The 25,162-nt window shown below is 43.8% G+C and overlaps 1 protein-coding gene across 7 annotated transcripts in view; it reads right to left on the bottom strand.

The window, feature by feature from the left end:
• Positions 1-25,162, bottom strand: part of ankfn1 (ankyrin repeat and fibronectin type III domain containing 1) — a 131,033-nt gene that overhangs the window by 42,029 nt on the left and 63,842 nt on the right. For 4 of the 7 annotated variants that reach the window (XM_038735905.1, XM_038735902.1, XM_038735906.1 and 1 more), the window contains exons 7-9: positions 23,121-23,246; positions 6,038-6,236; positions 2,452-2,662 (exon numbers count right to left, since the gene is read on the bottom strand). In XM_038735905.1, coding sequence (XP_038591833.1) covers positions 2,452-2,662; positions 6,038-6,236; positions 23,121-23,246 — 536 coding nt within the window. Of the gene's footprint in view, positions 1-2,451; positions 2,663-6,037; positions 6,237-23,120; positions 23,247-23,979; positions 24,229-25,162 lie in introns of those variants that run through there. The other 3 variants (XM_038735908.1, XM_038735903.1, XM_038735907.1) reach the window with 3 other exon arrangements.

Here is a 25,162-nt window from a genome sequence, read left to right as displayed (position 1 = left end):
AAAAGGTAAGAAAGTTACTCCTTTATTCTGAGTAAATTATAAATTATCCCACAGACCAGATGTTTTTCTCCTGGCTTATTAATAAAAACTACTTCTTTTAATTAGCAATATAATGACACACGTTTTTTACACAAACACAAACTGAGCAGACTCGGTCCAGCATGACGTCACAGATCCTCCCTCAGCAGGTTACTCAAGGAAACCTAGTCCACATGTACACAGATTCAACTGAAGCGCTGTCAGGAGCAGGCCAATCAAGATGCTGATCAGACAGCATGGGGATTGCACAGGTGTGCCTTAGGCTGGCCACAATAAAAGGCTTTAGGCTGGCCACAATAAAAGGCCACTCCAAAATGTGCAGTTCCATCACACAGCACAATGCCACAGATGTCGCAAGTTTTGAGGGCACATGCAGTTGGCATGCTGACTGCAGGAATGTCCACCAGAGCTGTTGCTCTTGAATTGAATGTTCGTTTCTCTACCATAAGCCGTCTCCAAAGGCGTTCCAGAGAATTTGGCAGTCAAGTGTCTGAGCCAGAGTCCAAGTCAAGTCTCAAGTCTCTGAGCTAGAGTCCAAGTCAAGTCACTCGTGGTTATTACAAATGTTGTATCACCTGCTGTGTTCAATCCAGGCTGCTTATAAAACTGCAGAGCTATAACAGATTCTGTAACCGTAACCTGTTTTTCACTTACAGAGCACAACCATGTAATGTGCAATGCAATTAATGACTTATTAATGGCTTATTAACCCTGCAGACTCTCAAACCCAGTGTCTCATTAATGAAATCAACACTCAAGGGCAGAAACTACCTTTCAGTCAATAAGTAGAGGCTTCTGTCAAGTAAAATACTGCATTTTATGGGTTGTATTGGTCATTTAAAGGTATTTGAACAGGTAAAAAGGACTGGATTGGTTGGTACACAGCAAGTTAAATAATGTAGAGTTACAAGGATAATTGCAAAAGAGATCATGTCTTTATTTTATATATAACTCAGCAGTAAGTTGTGTTAATTATAGCCTTATAGCCAGTCTTTTTCCCCCAAATATAAACAAAGATATAAGACATACACTGGTTACACTATAAACTGCAAACATTTTTTGGGCCAAAATTATGATTATTCCGTTGAAAGAAACCGTAAAGTTTCACAAAGACAAACCTTTGCTGTTACCATGGACATAAAGTGATGTTTATTTGCAAATTATGTCTGTTTGACCGAGATGCAGCTGTGGTTGTAAAGAGACCGGGCGATGCAGCTTTAACATGCTGCGCGGATGATCACTTTTCAGCACGAACTCTGTGTTTGTTGTCCTCGCTCACGTGTGGCCGCGCGCAGCAGATATGTAGTTGTTTTACGTAGGCAGGTTATGGGTAACGCAGGGAGGGAATAACAGACAGCTCATCGGACGTTTCCTAAAAATAAACACTGTTCACGAGTCCCGCACCTCGAGTCTGAGTCTCAAACTCCAGTCCCTTCATCAGAGTGTAAAGTACAATCACTTCTACCTCCATGAATCAGAAACCAGAAATAATGTATAAAATTCTACTAATATGTAAATGGGCTGATCTGCGGCAGTGTACTTTTACTTCTACTTCAGATTTTAAATGCAGGACTTTTTTCACACTGTAGTATTTACTGGAGTAAAATATCTTCTTCCACCATGACTTCTTAAACTTTATTTATGTATTTTTATGGCACGAACAGACGGGCCACAGACGCTTGTTTACTTTTACTTAAGTAAAAATATGAGGGCAGGACTTTTAGTTGTAATGGAGATTTTTACCACACACACGCACGCACACACGGCGTGCTGTCAGGCCCGGGCTGACTGATTTACTTGGCACTTGAGGAATGACATAAACAGAGAGCAGCAGGCCCCAGGAGGGAAAACAGCGGCAGTGTTTGCTCTGTGTTTGTTTACAAAGATGGGATTGTACCGCCGCCCAGAGTCCAGGCCGCTGCTCGGAGAGCCCTCGCCGCCGCGGCACAATAAATCACTTAGCTGTAATTGCCCCGGCGTTACATGCATCATTGGAACAGTTAAACCATTAAACGACAAACCTTGTTAAAGGTGTTCAGCGGGAGTCACGCAGGAGGCCCGGCTCACTGTAAAGTGGCCACTGTTTCACGCACACACACACAGGGCGGGGGGAGGGTTCCAGCAGCAAGGTAAGAACCACCTGTCTGTGGAGGGTTTATGGAGGATGACAGGGGGACTGAGGGGAGGGGGGACCAGACTGGGCTGCAGACACAAACACAGGCCCTGTCTGATCCACAGCATCACTCTCTGCTCTGTACAGAGCACACACACACAGTGTACTACATATGTGAGGTAGGACGGACTTCATTTCAAACTAAAACCACTTTTTGAGAACAAATGACTTAAAATGATTCCCATCATTCGGAGGTTTGAGAAGCTGGATCCATAACTCGGCCCCCGGGTTGTACTCACAGTGTGGGCTCTCCTTGCCGCCGGCCTTCAGCAGCAGTTTGGCGATGGGCGTGTTGTTGGTCATGATGGCGATGTCCAGCGGCGTCAGGCCCTGGCTGTTGGGCGTGTTCAGGTCCAGCTCCTCCGCCGAGAACTGGTAGAGGAGGATCTGCACCGCGTCCAGGTCCTGCTGCTCCACGGCCTCGAAGATGCAGTCGCTGCCCTGCATGGTCTGGAGGAGAAAACACGGGAGGAAGTGGAAATCACACACAACATCCGTCTTTCTTCATGATGAGCGAGGTCACAGCGTCAGTCTGGACTGACGATGATAAATATTTAATGCTGGGCTCTTTGTGACGCCAGAGCAGATCAATAACCACATCAGGGGCAGTGAAAGTGCAGCATCGTTTGATGTCAGTCACCACAGCTGTTCTTTTACTCCACGCAGGGCCAGATGAACGTGTTAGAGGGCGCCGGTTCCCAGTAAGCCCTAAACCCCCATACCAGACTCGCCTTGTGCCCGAAAGGTCCTGCTCTGCTGGCCCATGACTTCATTAAACTGCTTCGTGAGCTCAATGTGAAACACCAACAGTCAACACGTAGTGTACCCTAAAACATACAGGGACGGGCGTCTTGGGATTCTTTACGATTCCTGAACCGATACTACAAATTCACAATGTATTAAACTTATCCCAAATAATTCTGTCAAGACAAGGGGTCGGCAGGAAAGTCTTATTTAAGAGTGGTTTTCAGTGGACTTTCAGGCTAAAGGTCGTGTGTTCAATCCTCATGCTGGGCAAATTAATTATGATTTCATATACTCACAGTGAAGCACGTCTCGGCGACATCCATCAAATGTAAATGTAAATGCTCCGTACTTGTATAGCGCCTTTCTAGTCTTTTTTCGACCACTCAAAGCGCTTTTACACTACATCTGCATTCACCAGTCATACACATTCATACACTGAGCCTAAGTGCTCAAACGGAAACTAGCATTCACACTCATTCATACACTGGCGGAATAGCCGCCAGGAGCAAATCGGGGTTCAGTATCTTGCCCAAGGACACTTCGACACGCAACCAGGGGGAGCCAGGGATTGAACCGCCGACCTTCCGATTAACGGCCAACCCGCTCTACCTCCTGAGCCACAGCCGCCCAACCCACGGACGCTTTGGATTTTCATTTACCCAGCCTCCCCAGGCAGAAGGCACGGCCTGCACTTCTCATTCAGGTGAATCCCACGGCTTTTTCAGAGGTTTGAAAAGTTTTGAAGGACATTCAAAAGAGTCTGCAGCTTGCATGACAAGCCTCTGAAATAGCCGTCAGGAAATGTGAGGTCGCTGCTCAGGTTGCACTGAAAACCACTCTCACGTTATCCTAATAAATCGGCCCGATGCCAAACTCACTTGCAGACCAATATCCTACACTATTCTCCAGATCTCAAATTGATTATGTCATCATCTCTGGAAAACAAAGTTTTGTTATGTCAAGATAATGACACAAACAACTCAAGATCTCAAGAAAACACATTAAATTAACTCGTTATCATGGGAAACAGTCAATATATGAATGTATGGCCGCTTCGGGTTTCCGTGTTTAGCAGGTATAATGTTGTTATGGTTGGGTCATTAGCTCTGCAGGTATTTGGTCAAAAAGTATTAACACACCAACATGTTGAGCTGATGATGGCGCTAGATGACCGATTAATCGTTTTCAAATGGAAACCGCGATTTGAAGGAAGCCGATTGGCTAATTGTGAAGACGGCGATTAAAATGTAGGTTAAAAACACGTCTGACCCGTTTTAAACAGTCGTGCAGTAACAGATTCATTCCACTGAATTCCGTCCTTGTGTGACAGACCTGCTAACCAATCACTAGCGCCATGCGCCTCCTGTTACGGTCCTACTCACCAATCAGAGCGCGCACAGGGTGTGCACAACACACGAAACTGGAGGAAAACGTGGGATGATGACGTCAGCCAAACAGCGGTTTTGTCCGGCGTTTACTCACACTGAAGTGTTTCAGCAGCGAAGCGTTCAGCAGGTCCTGACATGCTTCAGCTACCAACGAGAGCTCTCTGTGAGCCGGTTTCGCTCTCTGCACAGCTACATGCACATCGAGCTTTTCAGAATAAGAGCGTTTTGCCTGCCTGACTTTGCTGACTTGCTCAGATTTTGTTCATTTGTTAAGTTGTCCTCGCTTTTTGTGCTTCTGCTATGGTTAATTAGGCTACGTAGTTAAACCTTTTATTTGTTTGTCGGTTTTAATTGTGTTTATTGTTGCTATACGATCGGGAGTCTGCACATGGTGTTACTTTGAAAATCGTGTCTGACCTCCTGCCCAGTTTATCTGCTCTCTTCTGCTTGACGTGACTTCTGTCAAAAGAAAAGACTTTAGATAAACTTAAACAAATAATCATAAATTAAATCACAGTTAGATTTATTCCCCAAATCGTTCAGCCCAAGTCTGAACCACGTTGCCTCCTGTGTCGCCACTGAAATAAATAAATAAGTTTACTATAATCAAACTCTCAACTACGTGTACAGTCTCTATCTAAAGGCCTTTGCTTATTGCAGCTTATCAATCAAGCTCTGGGGGCGGGATCTACAATTATGATTGGCTGCTCTGTCTTTGTATTTAACCACTTTTTTATTTCACTGTCAGTGTGTTTAAATGAATGCCTTTATTTAATTGTGTGTTTTATCAATACACTCATGACCTGTCTTGTCACATGCTGCGATCTGTTCGTACCTCCCACTCTCTCTTACCTCCCTCCTCCTCCCCCCATCTGCCTCTCTCCTTCACGTCTGCTGATGTGACTGGTCTGTAAATGTCAGCACACACACACACACTCTGAACTGTAGCGCCCGTCACACGCCAGTAATCCTGTTTGTCAGGGCAGCAGGACGGATGTGATGATGGCAGAGACAAGTGGCGATGAAGAGCGAGAGTGCTGCTTCACCGTGAAACCAAACGCTCTCCAAAGACACACGCCGTCCACGGCCAAGAGTCCTTGAGCAAGGCTCTTACTAACCCTCCTCTGACGGTTACTGGTGATCCGCTGACGGAAAAAATCTGAAGCGGCTCAGAGAAGTGAAGGAAAGGAGAGCTGGGACGTGGCTGCTAACAAGGTCTTTATTGATCCTTCTGTCTCGGCTGACTCACAGGGTTTCTCCTCAGCGTCCGATGCGGCTCTTTGGTTTTCTACATTTTATCTACAGTAACCTGAACACTGAGAGTCACAGAGACGTGCTGATGACTAACACGACTGTTACCAGACAGGAAACACTTTTCACAAAGCTGCTGCTTTGTCAATACACACAGCAGACAAGCAGGTTTACTATGTAAATACTGTTCAAGCTAATTCCTGCAGCTGCTTCACAGTAAACGCCTGAACACGAAGCTGCAGGAGGTTTTGACCTGTTCAGGGAGCTTTTTTAATCTTTACAGACATCTTTATCTTTATAATGTTACTGTTCACCTTCGTCTAATCAGGGGGTTCGTTTCAGAGCCATCTGATCTTCTGACGGGTAAATAGCTCACTACATTACCATTCAGTGCAAACACAAATCAAATGTTCTCCCTCTTGCTGCGCAGCAGACTCACCGAGGCTTTGCGGAGACGGTCCGTCTTGCCGAAGAAGTAGGCATCTTCGAAGGAGGAGGTGCTTCCTCGAAGCTTCTCCGACAGGTTCCGGTAGAGGCGCTTGGCGGCGCTGGGGGAGGCCGGCCCACCGGGGCACTTCCTGGTCTGGGACAACTGTAGGTTCTGCATCTGCTGGGTCATGACACCCGGGAGGCGTCTGCTGGGATGGAGGGAGAGATAAACGTTAGAGGAGAGAGCTGGTGGTAATCTGCAGATCTCCATGACAGCAGGGCTCCACAAGATCTTTATGCACATCACTTTTACCTCCGTAACAATATATTCTGACCTTCTGTCATTTCCCAAACTCACCGATAGTTCTGTGAGTGACTGCAAACAGGAACACCTGCAGGTGAGTGTTTTTATTTAGAGATCAACAAATATTAATGTAAAACAAAACTTAAAAAGTGCTGAAGTTTAAAGTGCTTGCGTGAAAATTCAAAAGACTCAAATGACTGAAAAGTTAGCCAGACACGAACCTACATGACAGTAAGAACTGTGATTGGCCGGCTTGGCAGCATCGCAGGAAGTGCTTTGTGCTTTGAAGTCAATTTTACTAGCGGCCACAACGGCGGCAGTCCAGCTGTGGATACTTTCATCTGAGCGTGTCCTCTGATGTCATTCTGTGTTCAACCCCTGCACGCCGCACAGCGTACTGAATAACAGACGACCGCTGTATGTTCCGGTTTTACGTTGAGGCAGGAGCTGCTCAAACTGAAGATCAGCTTTGCTGCAAAGTAGTTTTCACTCATACAGCGACTAGCTTTGTTGACTCGGTGCGTGTTTAGTGGGTGTGACGCATGACATATGTTATATGTATGTATCATCTTTCCTGCAGTGTCAACAACTTCAGAGAGCTTGATTTTGCTGTTAAAGGGCTTAAAGCAAGAACATTTTCTGTGCCTGAAATGTGTTCGGGGGTTACAACAAAGATGATGGGTGAGGGGCCACAGCGTGACTGATGGGGGCATAGTGGCTCAGATTAGGGCCGTGACGATACACCAAGCTCACGAGACATGTAAAAATTACGATACTGGGTTCGCAAGAACAAGACGAGAAAATAATTGTAAACTGGTATGAAGAAATATTCAATGTGGGGGTCCTCCCCCTGAAAAATCTGAGCATTTAACACTTCCTGCATTCAGGTAAAATGTTCTGCCACCACCTATAATCAAAGCTTGAAGTGTTGACGATATGGCCAACAATGTTATCATGATAATCGATTATTGATAATTATCACAATAAATCTCAAATCATTGTTTCTTTCAAGTTCAACGGCTGATTTTTGCTCCTGAGTGAAAGTTGGAGGAAAGACCTTCAGAACAATTATGCGGAATCTTTTTTAGACAAATATTCATGAGTAACATTAGATAAAATCTGTTTTCACTCCCTTTTCCTAAATAGAAAAATAAATGCTGATTTGACTATGACTCAAATGAATAAAATTTTGTTATTGAGGAAAATTATATTGAGATTATTAATGTTTTATTGCCCAGCCCTGCTGGTACCCATTTACATGTTGTGTATTAGGGCTAATGTTAGTGTATTCTTTATAATTTCAGATAGCCTACTATACATCTTACCACTAGTATAATATTAGTTCCAGTTGGACAGCAGTTTCATTTGTGTGGGTTGTTTCAATTCATTACATTTGTGTAAGAAAAATGATCTACATGGTGGTCAGTTTCTAATTAGTTAATGCTAAGTACTACTCATCACTAATCATTCATGCAGTTCAACATTTCTAAAGTTTGCTGTAGCGCATTAAATTTATTTCAGTGTCCGGTCGCCTCCGGGCTGGGATTGGTCGCTTCACGAAAAGCTACGTCGATGAGCAACTTTACGCACACGACTGCATGAAAGGCACCCGAGCTTCTTCTTCCTGTTTCTACCGAGAGATTAGGAGGCCAGCGAGAACAGGTGAGCATCACATGGTGCCCAGAGACCCTGATACGGAGAGGACAAGAAAAGTCCCACTACGCCCAAGAGTAAAAAGAAGAAGTACTGGTAACGGTGACCCACTTTAAGCACTGCTAATAATCAAAATTGACGCCATTTACCAGAAAAGCTGTGGCGTATCGATGGAATACATTCAGACAGAACTGGCCTTGTTATGTTGGCAAAGGTCCAGATGATCCAATCCAGTAGAATATTTAGTCCAAAACACATTTTTATATCAGTAAATACACACGGACTGCTGTTACATCGTTTAACTACACCTTGACTGTTTGAGTGACACCTTAATTGACCCAATAGAAAATTCGATGCCCTGTCCACGGCCTACAATAGCCGATGAGTGTCCACGTAGTCAGGAAGTGCCAGTCCCCTTCTTTTGTGCAGAGATTGTGCTGAGGACTGGCGCTTCACACACATATCATTTCAAAAAATAGGCAAGAATATTCTCCATGGACATAATTATATATTGTCGAATATAAAAACGCCCCGCGCCGGCACGGAGAACTCAAAGTCCTGTGTGTACACCCAAGTACATGTTGGCTCTCATTAAAAGCTACAGTCTGATCAGTGATTGTTCCCAAATACTTAAAATGTTGTACTTTTCCTCCGGGCTGCTTTCTAAGTATGCCAGTGTTACTGGTTCCACTTGGTTTTGTTTGTTGGTTCTTTCATTTTGGCCACATTCATTTGCATGACGCCGTCTTTCAGGAGAAGACCACCAACAGGCAAGTATAAACACGAGGGCATGTGCGTTGCCAACGCCATAGGTATCTGCGTCAAGTCACTGCAGGAGTACAAATCCAGCACCCCTTCTCAGCTTTGGATTGGCTCTCAGCTTCTTCCACAGGTGAGATTTGGGGAAAACACAGAGCCAAGAACCAGATGTAGTCGCACTCAACTGATTTTTGATCGCACTCAGGGGCCGGTTTCACAGAGCTGTTTAGACTGGTCTGGAGTGTTTCCTCATAGACTAGACTAATACACGTTAAGACTGTTTCACAAAAATAAAGACTGACTGACTTTAGACCAAAGAACTTTTAACCCCCGGGCTAACTTAGCTTAGCTAACTGAAGCTGAAGTACTGCCTCCTCCTGTTTTAGGATAATACCTCTTAAAGATTTCTGTTTTGGCATCTTGTACCATGTTCTTGGATCTTTTCTGTATATCTTGGACGCTCCGCTCAACAGTCCAATTAATGCTGTTTACTGTCGTGAACTTTTTTTCTTTCAAATCAAGCATTTCTTTTTGTTACCACACTCTCTGCTTACTTTTCCTAGTAAAGTATAACAATTATACTGCTTCAACAAACACATTATTTCCGCTGGGGTAAACTGCATTGAGCGGTTGGATGCGCCTACTCAATCTGCCATTTTTTTGTCTTGTTTTACCCAGGATTCATTGCAGTGTAATCCTACTTAAGATAGTCAGGGTCTTCAGTGTTTTGTGCAACGGTCTGATATCTACTTTAGCTAAGCCATTGTCAAAGACTGTCTTTGTGAAACCGGCCCCTGGAGCCCTGCTGAGGGAAGAAGGAAGGAATGAAGGAAAGCAGAGGAGGAAACAGGATACTGTACAATTACATCATCGATCCGCTGCTTCGCCACCAGTCTCTGACATAAACAACCCTGAAACGTGTGGAATCATTTAAATGTAGTACTTCAGCTTCTCTTAAGGACTTCTATCTGGCTGTTATTTCATAGCGTTTCAAAAATGAGCTCATCTCTGAACTGCCTGATTGACAGTTGAATCAGCTGACAGACAGACAAAGTTATAGTTTCTACGACACACCTGTTGTTCGGACTAAGCTAAGAGAAGAGATCCAACGTGTTCCAAAAGAAGCGAGAGCAGTAAAGCCAAGGCCACATGGACTGACAGGTAACTCATCATCAGCCTAATATGGACCCACACAGGAAAATCTAATTAAGGTGGGCGACAGCTCCTAATTAAGGTACCGTTCGTTTGTTCACATCTGTCACACCAAGCTAATTGATTCCAACAGACAAACGGACCAACGTTTGTTTAACCTCAACTATACAAGTTAGGTGTAAAAGCACAGCTGGAGAACTCGACACCATCTTCCCATGCAACCAACGAACCGAACAGGTCAGGTGTGAAAGCAAACGTAACTCTAAAATAAAAAGATCAGTCTGAGCTCTCGTGGGGCTGTGAGCAGCTGACTGGGAGGAGAGACTGGCTCAGACCCAGGTCATATATCCAGTAGTAGCGGGCAATCCCAGCACATCAGCCGGGCTTGTAGTTGGAGAATATAATATAAGATACTCTGCTGCCATGAACAACAAAAACCGATGAACCAGATCGCAGGACAGAACATTACTCAGCCCCGGCCTCTCGGAGCTATTATAACATCAATGATTAAATCAAAGGGTTTCCATGTAGGGAATCAGAAATCAGCCCCTGGCCTTCTGACTCCTCGGCGTTCCCGTCTCTCGCCTCTGAGGCCTTTCGCCCTTTCATTGTCACAAAAGATTGCTTCATTTTTTTCATCCAGCACCTTAAATGGCACGCTGTCATCCCGGCTCATTCTCAGCGTTACGCTCGGACAAATTCAACATGTCACTAAAATGACAAGTCTGTCAAAAGCAGCGTCCGCGGGGGTTTGAAGAAAAGCAGCGGCTCGATACAGCAGGTGCTCTCCAACCGTGTTGAAATAACGGGGCTGGAGAAAGAGCCCATTCGTCTTTATGAGGAAGAGCATGAGCTGATGAAGAGCAAGAAAAACACTAACCAGCTCAGAGGAAATGTATCTCTGGCATATATACAGTATATAATAGTAGCAGCAGATAAGTTTTATATGTTACCATGTTTTACTATAGTGCAGCTTGAAGGGACTACAAATTTTGTTTGGTTATACAACCTTGTGCTGTATAATGACAAATATCGTTGTATCTTGTAGACTAAGTTCTATAAATAATTAGGAACGATTCATAGAGAATCTCGAGAAATTCGATAACTAAAAAGCATGGAGCAAAGTTCTTTGTTTAATCCATACTAACTAATGGCAACGTCCGCCACGACCGCAACGTTCATTCTTTACACTTCGGAGCGTGTTAATATTAATTATATTCTTATATATATTAATAGCTCTGTAATGGTTCAGGGACGGATCACCATGGGCTGTAAGTGAACTGACTTCAAACTTTCAAACTTGGAAGCTTTAAGTGTTGCCGTGTTTTGTGTTGTTTTACTGTTTATTTTTAAGGTTAGCTAACTTGGTATTAGCATATTGCTTGGCTAATGTGGCTAGCAAGCTGTGCGATCCTGGACGTTGTAATCCTGAAGGACAGTCAAGAGACACGAGGTAAGTAGACATGAGGTAAGCCTCATTTGAAGCTCACTAACTAACGAACGTAGTGTGTCGGATGGCTGCAGCTGTTTTTCATGTTGCTTTCTGTGGAAATTTAGTTATAACGTTACTAGAGCGCAGTGAGTTGCCGTGACCATGAAGCTGCCATTGTGAGGTGACAGACACTATGCCATATGGCACCAAATTACTTCATTAATGTAAAATGCGATAATACCAACATATTACCACTGGGGAAATTTATTCCTGTCTCACAACGCGCTTACAATGTGATTTGATGGTACAAATTGCAAAATGGAAGAAGGGAGAGAAAACAGCGAGCGAGGAGGAGGAGACAGGCCGGAAATAAAGACAGGGATCTGAGTTAGACAGCGGATACCGGTCCCGGGGGCGCCAAGCTAAACGATTTCTTGTTACGATGAATCAAATGAATAATCTGCAGAATACTCGATTAATAAAACTATCGATAGCTGCAGCCAAATAAAGAGAGTGCACATCATTTTAAATAGCAAGTGTTCCCTGATGAAGTTAATTATTTGTTCAACCCCTGCATGGTGTAGTGAATGTTCCAGTTGGCCCCCGGGACCCTGAATAAACGCTGGGACAGGAGCAGCTCAAACTGAGGATCAGAATCAGGAACATATTTACTGCCAAGTCGTTTATACACATCATTGCTTTGGTGACTCTGACAGACTGTCAACAACTTGACAGCTTGCAGGCTGCTGTACCATGTTGTTATGTTAAATCTGCCGTACATGTTGGCTGCTCCAAAGCTCCTCTGCTTCCTGATTAAAAACTGAAAGTTAGGGTCTGATCAGTGATTGTTCCACAGTATTTAAAATGTTCTAAACTTCCTCCAGGCTGGTTGCAGAGTATGACAGGGAGTGTGTTATTAGTTCCACTTGGATTTGTTGGTTAGTGGTTTTTTTAAGGCCACAAGTTCTGAAATACAGCAAAAAGCATATTCCAACAGCTTGATTCCAGCTGTGGACGGTCATTTCATCAGTGTAAATGGAAAACAGCAGTGTTGGCATTACCCTGGTTCACTGAAACTCTCAGAGGGCGGTCGGTCAGTTTGGAAGCTTCTAAAGCAATCAATGAGACCACTATCCATCTAAAAAGGTCGTTCTTTGGGCCTTTTATACTTGGCAAACCTATTACTTGCACAAAAAGGATATAAACCACAATAAAGGAGAGGGAATAAGTCAAAAAGCAGAATATGAGCTCTTTAAAAACTAAAACAGGTTTTGGTTGTTGTAGGTGAAGCTATCTGGTCCCTACAGTGAGAGTCGTGTCGTCTGTTCCCCTGTGAGATGTAAGCAAACTGTAGGGGGTTGAGTTGATTCCCTGAAGACTATACTCTCTCCATGCACTTAGCTGGAAGTGGAGTGCAACCGGTCTTAAATTGGGTTGGATTGAAGCTGCTGCTGCTCCATAAATGAGGCAGCCTGCAGAGCATTCATCATCTCATCCTCCCGTACAGACATCACCAACCTGTGCACTTTATTCCATGCCTCTGATGTTTAATCATTATTTTTCACAAAGCTACGCATGTTTCTTCTGAAAGATAAAAGCTTGCCCACAGCATCAAGCCTTTGTATAGTTTTGAGATACGCAGTTTTGTTCCACTAATTCAATAAATTAGGGAACTTCTCTACATGATCAGCGCACTAAAGACTGCATAAATCACGTAAATACAAACATAATAATGTTATTAAAGATATGTAGAGCTGCATACGGCTTTAGACTTTGGCCACCACTTGTCTACACTGGAGCAAAGGCAGAACTCATCTTCAATCAGTAATGTTAAAAACCACAAATCAAGCCAGAAATTGGTGTAATCCTGGACTCAGTCCTGAATTTAAGCAGCCACATTAAGACAAAGTCAGCGTGCTATCACCGGAAGAATATTTCAAGGATTGAAGGACTTGTGTCTCGGCAGGACCTGGAAAAACACACTCCAGTTCTGAGGTCTTTACACTGACAGAGAATTGACTTCAAAATTCTGCTGTTGGTTTATAAAGCGCTGAATGATTTCTGATCTTCTGCTCCGTTATGAACCATCCAGAGCTCTCAGCTGGTCTGAGATCAGGTCTGCTTTCTGTCCCCAGAGTCAAAACTAAACCTGAAGAGCGTTCAGTTTTTATGCTCCAAATATCTGGAACAAACTCCCAGAAAACTGCAGGTCTGCTGAAACTCTCACTTCACTTCACTTTCCTCACTCATGTTGCCAGCGGTTTAGACATTAACGGCTGTGTGATGTGTTATTTTGAGGGGACAGCAGATTTACACTGTAATAGAAGCTATACACTCACTACTTTACACTGGAGCAAAGTGTCATTTCTTCAGAAAAGATATTATCAAATATTTACTAACTTGTTTGTTCTCACTTTGGTGAGATACTGTAGTTCTCATTCTTATATTTCCCTATGCTGCTTTTATGTTTGATTCAAGACACTTTGAATTGCCTTGTTGTTGAAATGTGTTGAACAGATAAACTTGCCCTGTATTGTTCGGTTGCTGTGTATTAATAACTAGTCTTAAATCACACAGTGTGTTTTCTCTGCACTTCACGTGTTACATCATGTCCTTCCATTACATTTTCAGTCCTGTATTTTCATGTTATTTGTACTCGAGGCCTTATTCCCTCTGCGGCAAATAAAAGCACTTAAGTTATTATTACAAGCAACTCTTTGGACGCATGCCTCCATCTCACAATCATCATCGTAATGTGAAAAACAAACACCCCCGGAGGAGCGCCGAGGCTGCTGCTGCACGGAACACACCTACAGTGTCGCGTCGTTAGCAGGCGTCAGATGGAAATTGCTGCTTCACCTGATTGTTGGGCTCTCAGCAGGACTTCACACGGTCAACACACTGCCGCTGATTGGCTCAGGCGCTCGGCGCTGTGTTAATGATACCTCACGGTGATGGCTCTTTATTGAATCTGAATACAGAATTAAATCTGCCTGGAAACTGATCCGAAACGCTGGTGATGATTATTTAGCACAGCTGGTTACAGCCGGTATTCAATAGATTTATATAAAAAATTATCAGACTGGTAATACATGAAACTGTTAAGGGAAAAGAAAAGTCGTCTTCATCATTCAGGGCATGTTCTTTTAAACCACGTAGAGTTTCTGGTGAAAACAGTTAATAATAAATCTCCTGCAAAGCCCTGAATGATCATTATTAATTTATTAATATGCTGCTTTGGGTTCAGGAGGCAGACACCATCTGCACTTTCCTCTTTGATAAAGCTTATAGTTAGGGCTGGCTCAGGTGAGTCCTGAACCATCCCTTAGTTATGCTGCTATAGGCCTAGACTGCCGGGGGATTTCCCATGATGCACTGAGCTCCTCTCTCCATCTGTATGCAACCTCATCCCAATCAAAAACTGCAAACAAGGAAAGGTGAAAAGCCTGATTCTTCCCATTAGAATTATGTTTTACAAAAAGGTTTACCGGGTAAATTAGCCTGTTGTCTTTTGTTTAATATTTCCCTATGTTGCTTTTATGTTTTATGTAAAGCACTTTGAATTGTCTTGTTGCTGAAATGAGCTGTGCAGATAAACTTGCCCTGCCTCCAGAGCTGAGGGGTCTGGATCTGTGGTTGCAGGCTTCCTGCTGTCCCCATGTTCCTGCTCGACACCCTCTTAAAAGGTGTCTCTTTATCACTGCGGACAACTTCTTGCTCGTGGAAAAGTGCAATAAGATAAGTTTGTTAGGAATTTGGGGTATTTAATTAAAACTGAAAAATTTACAAAAATGCCTGAGGAGGGCCAAAGGGTTAATATTAGTGACAACAAACTGTAAAAGAACATAAGAAAACATAGACAGCAAAAAGGAGTTGTATCCTAACAGCCTCAAACCTGAAGAGGAGTAATGTACTGTAAGAGGTCACATGACCCCAATACTTCAGTGTAAACATGGGTCACTTCTCACTTTTTAAAGAGGCCGGTGATATGCTTACTGCACTAAACACCACGTTTTCAGGGGATTTAAGATGCAGCAGCTTGATCTTGAGAGACTAGGGGTGTAACGGTACATGTACGGTACAGAACTTTTGGAACAGTGCACATGAGCACCGACTGCAGACTTGAACGTTAAATATTACGCTTTTCTCAGTAGTGATCGGATTTGTTTCTGTCAACTCGTCAAACTAGCTAACTCTAATGGCATCACACGAAGGAGAACGTCACTGCAACAAGGGAGAAAAACAAAAACGAGCTCAGTGCAATCAGAGCAGGCCTTCAAGCTGGGATTGATGATGCTCATAGACTATGCTGCACTGTAATCCATGTGATTAGATATTTTTTATTATTTTTTATTAGCTATATGTGGCATTGTTTTGAAAATATTTTATTTAGTTGAGAACTTGTTAGTAGTTTGCAGCAGTATTTTATTTCTTATTCTTTTTTATTTTATATAATTTATTATATTTAATTTGTAAGTTTGTTAGAAAAAAATTGTAAATTAATTTACAATTGTTCATAATTAACCATTCATAAGCAGCAATTTAATGTTTGCATTTTTCCCCCCTTACTGTCCTAAAAATAAACTGAACAGTGACTTCAAAACCGAGGTTAATTCCGAACCGTTACACCCCTCTGAGAGACATAAAGATCTGTGATATAACATGTGGAAGAAACTACTGTTACTACTACTGGCTGGCTTTCCATCGCTGTGTGTCTACCTGAACACAGAGCTGCAGCCCGGTGGAGTACCAGCAGCCACATGAAGCTGCCACGTTTTCTGCTACCTGCCGTACGTTAAGGATGTAACGCTGTGCTACACCTCGCCTCTGCGCCGTGCTGCTGATCATGATATGCCCTTGGCCGACAGAATAAAACAGACTGTATCCATCGTGCTGCACCTGCAGACGTTTAGCGCTGGTAATTGACGCCCACTTTGACACTTTAAGGCTGGAAGGCAGCACAAACAAAAATGCTTCACGGGCAGCCGTGCGTTTGTTCAGAGTGTGTGTGTGTGTGTGTGTGTGTGTGTGTGTGTGTGTGTGTGTGTGTGTGTAGAAATTGATGCAAATATCAATTCTTCAACCTGAGGATACAACCCGCCCGCCCACAAGAGGCTTTAAATTATTAAAAAGAAACAAATTGCTTTTGTAATTGTGCCGTTTAACTCCCTGTTCAGTCCGACAGTAAATAATGTGTGTGTGTGTTTTAATTGTTTGTGAAAACACAGCTTTCCCTAACGTATTCATTTTGTTTTTAGTGCAGAAGATCAACATTACATCTTATTTTTCAGCCCCTTAATGTTTGACACTTTACTTTCCAACATAATGAAATATTCAGGGACTTCTTGTTAAAACCAGCTTCACGTTAAAACCCTCATTTATCAGCTCATTATTTGCTCTCTGGGTTCACAAAGAGACTAATGATCTCTGCCATTAACACGAAACACAAACCCATCAATAACACTGTGAAGCTCAGAGGCTGCGTCTCCATCCATATCTGTCCAGACTCAGATACAATCTGAAGTGAAGGAACTGAATAAAAAGGTTTGACTGGAAGCTCTCACTGCACTGATGATCCATATGTTTGATCCCAGTGAATACACACGGTTGAACTGATCAGTGAAGGAGTATCACAGGTGTATCGGCTACTTAATTACTACGTAAAGAAATGATTCTGACCAGCTACACAAGACGAGCTGCAGGATCACGATCAGCTTGGTGCCAGACTTTACTCCAGAATTTTCCGTTGGTGCTCATTGTTTCCATAAAATGAACCGAAGGATCGAACTTATGGAGAATCGAACTAACGATGTGTAGCATGTGACTTAAAACAACAGCTCTATTAATCCCACAGGGGGCAATTAGTTAAGAGCAGCTACAGACAACACACACCTAACAGCACACGAGCCCACACATACACTATGGAACCTGGTTCCAAGTTTGAACTGTTACCAAATCTCCAAGATCCGTGGATTTTTTAAGACCCGTGCCTTTGGATCCTGCTCCTCGGTTCCTAACTTCCTTCATATTTCAGCTCCTGACTGAACTGCAGTGAGCATTTTACCGTCCATCAAAGTGTCTCTGATCTGCCAGAAGCTGCCACGCCGACCAAACGTCACCTCATGTGTTACGTCAACAAAGCCTGAAGAACAGAGTCCTGCTGGTTCCGGTCCTGGTCCGTGGTGGACCGCAGCAAATGCTCCAAAGTTTGGCTCAGCTTCACTAAAAAACTGCACCAGCTGCAGTCAGGAGGTTTGGTGCGAGGGAGGAAGCAGAAAGATCTGCAGAACCGGATTCAATAAGTAGAATCAGAATCAGAACTGAGACCTACGTTAATTTGTCAAAACACGCAGCCACACAGAAGTTCTAAGGTAACAGTCAACATTTAAACAGCAATACACAAAAAAACATTAACTCCAACCAAGTCTTTTTTTAATTAAGCCTTTAACTTAGCATAAAGGCAACAACAATGAAACCTTGCTACTGTTAAATAAATAAAGACACTAGCCTGCATTAGAAGTAGCCTCTCTCTCTTTCCCGTTAAATTAAATCACAAAGAAATTAGGTCTAAAAACTAAAACAGCCTGAGAGGCGGTTTGTGACAGCAGTGCAGAGTGATGGAAACAGAGGACAGAGCGACACAAAGCAACTGTTTCTCATCTGGAATAACCCAATTCATTCTTTAATTACGGCTAAAAAGATATTTTGAGACCTCTGAGTCAAAAGTGTCACCTGATCAGCTGAAAAATATGGTCACAACCTCCCCCTCTGTTGACAAGTTATGGAGATGAATAACGGCGGAGCTGCAACAACTGAGCGATAAGTTGTTAACTTTTAAATTAATAGGCAACTATTCTTCTTAAAGGTTCACTGTGTTTTAGTGACATCTAGTGGCGAGGATTGCAAATTGCAACCAGCAGCTCACGGTGCATTCAAGTGCTCTTCGGATGGTCCCATTTCCCTGAGTTGTGAAGTCGTTCTTCTGACTTCAGCGTGTGTTCATGTGGTCTTAAATCAGAATATGGAATCAACATGGATGCTGCTACAAAGATGTGTTGGATTAACATTATTAGAGCAGATAAATGTAGAGACAAAAGAGCAGTTTGTCAGTTTGGGCTACTGTACAAACATGGCGGTGCAACGGGGGGACTTCCCTGTAAGAGGACCTCATTCGAAAGTAGTAAAAACATAACGGTTCATTTTATAAGGTCTTTATACACCACTGAAAACATGGTTATGGATCTTATATTACATTTCTGTCAATGGATCCTCCTAAATGTCACACACTGACCTTTAATGGTGAGGACATCGTTTTGGGCTTTTAAACACTGATCGACAATTTTTTGACCGAACCACAAGGAGCAGCTCCTGTTAGTTTTTAAAGACTAACCAACCAACTAATCGAAGTCAACTTGGTAGCACCAGAGGCTTTAAAATTTGCCATCTAAACACCCGAAGCATTGTTCCCAAACTAGACGAATTTAAAATCTTGCTTGCGCAGTCGAAAGCACATGTAACGGCAATCTCTGAATGATGGTTAACTTCCAATATTCCTGATTCTTTTCTTTCAATTGAAAATTATGAATTGTATCGTAAAGATCGCATTAGTAAGACCAGCGGTGGAGTGGCTTTCTATGTGAGTCGGAAATATGCACACTTGATATCAAAAATTGAAACTGATACTGAAACACTGAAACTGATTATACATTTTTCACCTGCAATGAAACTCAGATTGTATCAATTAATTAAGGATCCAACAAGAATTGGCAAAACACGCAGCTCTATCCTGTTTTTTTTTTCACACATCAGCCTTCAAAATATGCAATGTCTGGTATCATAGACGTGGCTATTTCAGATCATTTGCTCATCTATGCAGTTAGAAAAATCTTAAAATCCAAAAATACTCATGTTCCCCACTCTGTATCAAAAATACAATCACAATTCAATGCTGATTTTAGTGCTACTGACTGGAGTGATGAGCTGTCATTAGAAGATCCAGAACGAATCCTAACGCAATTTCATACTAAACTACATAAAATACAAAATAAATATGGCACTGCCAGCAAGGTTCGACCAAGAAAAAATAAATTACCTTGGATAAATTCTGAAATACTTAAAACTCCTTAAATTGAAGGCCTCTCTTCTTAAATTGTATAGGTTAAATCGACCATCTGAGAGTAATTTTATACAAATTAGAAATAAATTGAATCTGGAACTGCGTAAGGCTAACATTCTCACATCCATGATATTTATGGTTTAAACACCTTATTTTTAAAGATTCATGCTGATAGCCTCATACCTCTTATTTTGCATTTAACTAATATTTGTATCAGTCTTTCTATTTTTCCTACTTACTGGAAAACAGCACAAATTACTCCAATTTTTAAATCTGATTCAGTTCGATCTGCTGTCTGCAGCTTGACGTGGCAAAAATAGAATATTCTCTGTGGAGCGGAGACACGCTTCTGGCAGCCACCTCAGTGGACTTTGTGGGTGAGACTCTCATCGACTGTGAGGAGGCAGCCGAGGCGCAACTGCAGGAAACTAAATGGAATCCATTAAGCCTGAACATGTTGTGATTTTACAGATATGTTCATTAGAAATGTTTCCTTCTTATGTTGCTACAAAGCCCAGGTGGAATTAAGTTTTCCTTCAAATGTATTAGCTGTTACTGTATAAGCATCACTGCTCCACTGCAGTAATGAACACTGTGTGGAGACAGAAGAGGCTGAAAGAAGCCGGCTGGATTTGTGTGATTCAGGCTGTGGATGCGTCATCAATTTTCGTCAGCTGATCTTTAAAGATCAGTATAGTACAGGCTGTACCTCAGAGAACAATAAAAGAAACATGTAGTCATCCAGTAATGAGACCTTCAGGGTCCAACACCTCGAGCCCGTTTGGTTTGCAACGCCCCCCGCAGGCCAATCACTGTCATTCTGACACTAAACACACACATCAGGGTCAGTTACCTCGTCGTGGCAGAACCACTGAGCTGTATAAAGACTACAGGTGTATAACAGACACATAACAGATTCTGACTGTAAAAACCCTGTGCTACAAAGTGGAGATGTGGTGTTCACCAGGTCCACATTTTAACGTGTCCAAAACTAACGACATTCCAATCAGCCTCAGCAGTACTCCATGCGTTGTACTCCATGCGTTGTACTCCGTGCGTTGTACTCCGTGCGTTGTACTCCGTGCGTTGTACTCCGTGCGCTGTACGCCGTGCGCTGTATTGTGCGTTGTACTCTGCGCGTTGTATTGTGCGTTGTACTCTGCGCGCTGTATTGTGCGCTGTACTCTGTGCTTTGTACTCTGTGCCCTGTATTGTGCGCTGTATTGTGCGCTGTACTCTGTGCTTTGTACTCTGTGCCCTGTATTGTGCGTTGTATTGTGCTCTGTATTGTGCGCTGTACTCTGTGCTTTGCACTCTGTGCCCTGTATTGTGCGTTGTACTCTGTGCGCTGTATTGTGCGCTGTACTCTGTGCTTTGTACTCTGTGCCCTGTATTGTGCTCTGTATTGTGCGCTGTACTCTGTGCTTTGCACTCTGTGCCCTGTATTGTGCGTTGTACTCTGTGCGCTGTATTGTGCGCTGTACTCTGTGCTTTGTACTCTGTGCCCTGTATTGTGCGCTGTATTGTGCGCTGTACTCTGTGCTTTGTATTGTGCTCTGTATTGTGCGCTGTACTCTGTGCTTTGCACTCTGTGCCCTGTATTGTGCGTTGTACTCTGTGCGCTGTATTGTGCGCTGTACTCTGTGCTTTGTACTCTGTGCCCTGTATTGTGCGCTGTATTGTGCGCTGTACTCTGTGCTTTGCACTCTGTGCCCTGTATTGTGCGTTGTACTCTGTGCGCTGTATTGTGCGCTGTACTCTGTGCTTTGTACTCTGTGCCCTGTATTGTGCGCTGTATTGTGCGCTGTACTCTGTGCTTTGTATTGTGCTCTGTATTGTGCGCTGTACTCTGTGCTTTGTACTCTGTGCCCTGTATTGTGCGTTGTACTCTGTGCGCTGTATTGTGCGCTGTACTCTGTGCTTTGTACTCTGTGCCCTGTATTGTGCGTTGTACTCTGTGCGCTGTATTGTGCGCTGTACTCTGTGCTTTGTACTCTGTGCCCTGTATTGTGCGTTGTACTCTGTGCCCTGTATTGTGCGCTGTACTCTGTGCTTTGTACTCTGTGCCCTGTATTGTGCGTTGTACTCTGTGCGCTGTATTGTGCGCTGTATTGTGCGCTGTACTCTGTGTCCTGTATTGTGCGTTGTACTCTGTGCCCTGTATTGTGCGTTGTACTCTGTGTCCTGTATTGTGCGTTGTACTCTGTGCCCTGTATTGTGCGTTGTACTCTGTGCCCTGTATTGTGCGTTGTACTCTGTGCCCTGTATTGTGCGCTGTACTCTGTGCTTTGTACTCTGTGCCCTGTATTGTGCGTTGTACTCTGCGCCCTGTATTGTGCGTTGTACTCTGCGCCCTGTATTGTGCGTTGTACTCTGCGCCATGTATTGTGCGTTGTACTCTGCGCCATGTATTGTGCGTTGTACTCTGCCCGCTGTATTGTGCGTTGTACTCTGCGCGCTGTATTGTGCGTTGTACTCTGTGTACCCTGTGTGCTGTACCCTGTACTCTGTATTCTATGTGCTGTACCCTGTACCCTGTGTGCTGTACCCTGTACCCTGTGTGCTGTACCCTGTACCCTGTACTCTGTATTCTGTGTGCTGTACTCTGTACCCTGTGTGCTGTACCCTGTACCCTGTACTCTGTATTCTGTGTGCTGTACTCTGTACCCTGTGTGCTGTACCCTGTACCCTGTGTGCTGTACCCTGTACTCTGTATTCTGTGTGCTGTACTCTGTGACCTGTGTGCTGTACCCTGTGTGCTGTACCCTGTACTCTGTATTCTGTGTGCTGTACCCTGTGTGCTGTACCCTGTACTCTGTATTCTGTGTGCTGTACCCGGTACCCTGTGTGCTGTACCCTGTACCTTGTACCCTGTGTGCTGTACCCTGTACCCCTGCACATAAACAACAGAAGAACACACAAACCAGAAAATGCTCGCCTGTGATTGGCAGTCAGCGATATAATTAATATATGTGTCCTCTGCTGACGTCCTTCAGGTCAGTGGTTTAACCTCCTTTCTACAATCAGAGCTCAGGTGTATTAAACTGCACGCGGCCGTGCCTACAGCGCCGATGCTTCAGGTGCGGTTAGCCATTAACAGAGTTTTAAATAACGGAGGCCATGCTCTGCTTACGTTCTTCACCTGCAGTAAACTGGTGTTCTACTGGTAAAGAACACGGGAGTAGAACAACACGCCTCAGCTGCTAAGCTGCTGTTTTATTAAGCGTTTTCAAAGCTCTATGATTGTTTCTTGTTTCTTCTGTCTCTTACTGAAATGCACCCTGGGAGTCGTAGTTGACTTTTTGCACCTTTGACTTTTAATCAGAATCAGATATATTTTGTTCTGATGATAACCAGGAGAGCTTAATGTCTTGAAGAGTCCCCTAACACGGTCCATGAAGAGCCCTGGCCCCCCAGAATCCTTTTCCCTGGGGTTTTGGATGCTGTCACATTTTCTTTCTGGACCTGAAGCTGAAATCTGAGACTTTTTGGACAGCAGCAACAAGAGCAGTAAATGGCCTGTACTTGTGAACACTCAGAGCACTTTACACTACATGTCACATTCACACACTGATGGCAGCAGACTTCAGGAGACATGTGGGGTTCAGTATCCGGAGATCGAACCACAAACCGTCTGATTAGTGGACTTGTATGAATGTATAGGTGTGTGAGTTCACCTGTCCAGGCTGAGTGAGGATCCGGGTATTCCCGTGTAAAACAGGGGCTTCAGGTCTTTGATCAGAGCATCTCCTGCCGGCCTCTGGTTCCACTTCTGGGCCAAACGAGAGATCTTACTGTCAGACCTGACACACACAGACACACAGAAGTAGAAAGGGATGGATAAGAACCTCACGGCAATAAATCCACAGCTGACAAAAAAACTGTCCTCGACAGGTGTTCCAGGTGAAACCACACCAGAACCAGTGGAAGCAGATCTGAAAGGACCAGCAGAGGATGTTCTCACAACTTCATTCTACCTTTCTCCCTGAGCAAAGACTTTAAAAACCCAACATTCACTGGAAAGAAAAAGCTCCGTCGCATCAAACTGTCCCCAGAGTCACTTTGCAGCATCATCACAACAACAAACGCTTCAGTGGTGTTACATCACTGCTGAAAAGATGAATCTCATCGAGACTTTGATAAACATTTGATGATTTAATGTCTTCTGCGAGCAGAGATTTTTTTTCCTCTTCCAAGAAGAAGAACAACAACAGGGACTGAAAGATTCAGCTGCAGTCTAACGTCCCCCTGGACTGCAGCAAAAATCAACAAAGCAAAGACAAAAACCCGGCTCCCAACAGTCCAGCTCGGCTTAAATTGGATCCTGGTTCACCCGAGCTGGTCAACAAACCTGCACCACAAACCCAAAATAAGGAACTATTCTGCTTTACAAAAGACCAGACCACACGAGACACCTGTCAGATTGAAACCAAGGAAGAAAAGTTGCTACAAAAAGTAGAATACAAAACCTGTAACCTGTTACTGTTTCTACAGATCGGTCTTTAACCTGGAGATTCTGGCTTCAGTGATACTCACTAGAAAGATTGGAAGAACTCTGAGGATCCTCCAGGGGGAAATACAACAGGCTGATCAGCAGCAGATCTATCCCAGCGTCTGAGTCTCCTGCGCTGGGTTCAATCTCTCTGTCTGATGCCTCCTGCCTGCCTCTGGCTATCTGGAGCTGTGGATCATCTCCAGAGGGGGAGCAGAGACTCCGGCAGCCCCCAGATGGAAGCTTAGTCCTGGGTACGCGTGTGCGAGAGAGCGAGCTTCTCTGTCTGCTACTGTGGAGCTCCGGCTGCTCTGGCTCACTGTGCTGAACACCTGCTCGCCGGCAAACGCACCATCGCGACGCATCGGCACGCACACACATTCACGAGTGGACACACACACACACACACACACACACACAGCAGAGCGCAAGATAGTGAGTGAGTGGTCGAGAGAGAGAGAGAGGTGTGTGTGTGTGTGTGTGTGTGTGTGTGTGTGTGTGCGCATATGTGGGGGGTAGTTAGTGTGCCCAGTGATATAAAAAGCACACACACAATAACGACTATGTAAACCCTGATGGAGGAGGGGCGGCAGCTTCAGGCTTTGAAAAGGCAAGAGGAGGCGACAGTGTGAGGAGGTGAGGGAGGAAACAGAGTCGCTGCAGCAAAATAAAAAATAAAAAATCTAGGCAGTCCAATCTAATCAAACGGAGGATATCAGCGTAATGATCTGCAGCTGCTGAAACATCCTCCCTGAAGAGGCTGACAGGTTGTTGCACAGAAAACTGGAAGTGTTTGAGTCACGGCTTCCTGCTGCAGAGATAAAGTCATCATCAACTACAGTTTTAAATGATTGTTTTCACGTGTAATTAACTGATTAATTAAAAGGTGACAGGGCTGAAAAATCAGACAAACTGGCAACAGAGTGTATCTGTCCAAATCACTGATAACATGATGTGATATTATCCATGTTGTCTGACACAAAGACTTCATGCATATATCAGGTGATCAAAGTCGTCTCTCCAAACGGCTGAGGAATAATTACTACTTTTGCTTAATTCGAGGTCAGAAAATGTTACGTTATGTTAAGAATACCCATCAGGGTATCTCCTGAAGCCAGATCTGACTGTTTCAAATGTAAACGTATTTGTAGTTTCTAGTCTTTTCGACCACTCAAAGCGCTTTACACTACATCTGCATTCACCAGTCATACACATTCATACACTGAG

The sequence above is a fragment of the Micropterus salmoides genome, unplaced genomic scaffold (assembly GCF_014851395.1).
Source record: "Micropterus salmoides isolate LMB-PRFRI ecotype aquatic unplaced genomic scaffold, ASM1485139v1 Ms_hic_scaffold_21, whole genome shotgun sequence".
Taxonomy (NCBI): domain Eukaryota; kingdom Metazoa; phylum Chordata; class Actinopteri; order Centrarchiformes; family Centrarchidae; genus Micropterus; species Micropterus salmoides.
The sequence above is the reverse complement of the archived record's forward strand: the minus strand, read 5'-3'. Positions and strand labels throughout refer to the sequence as shown.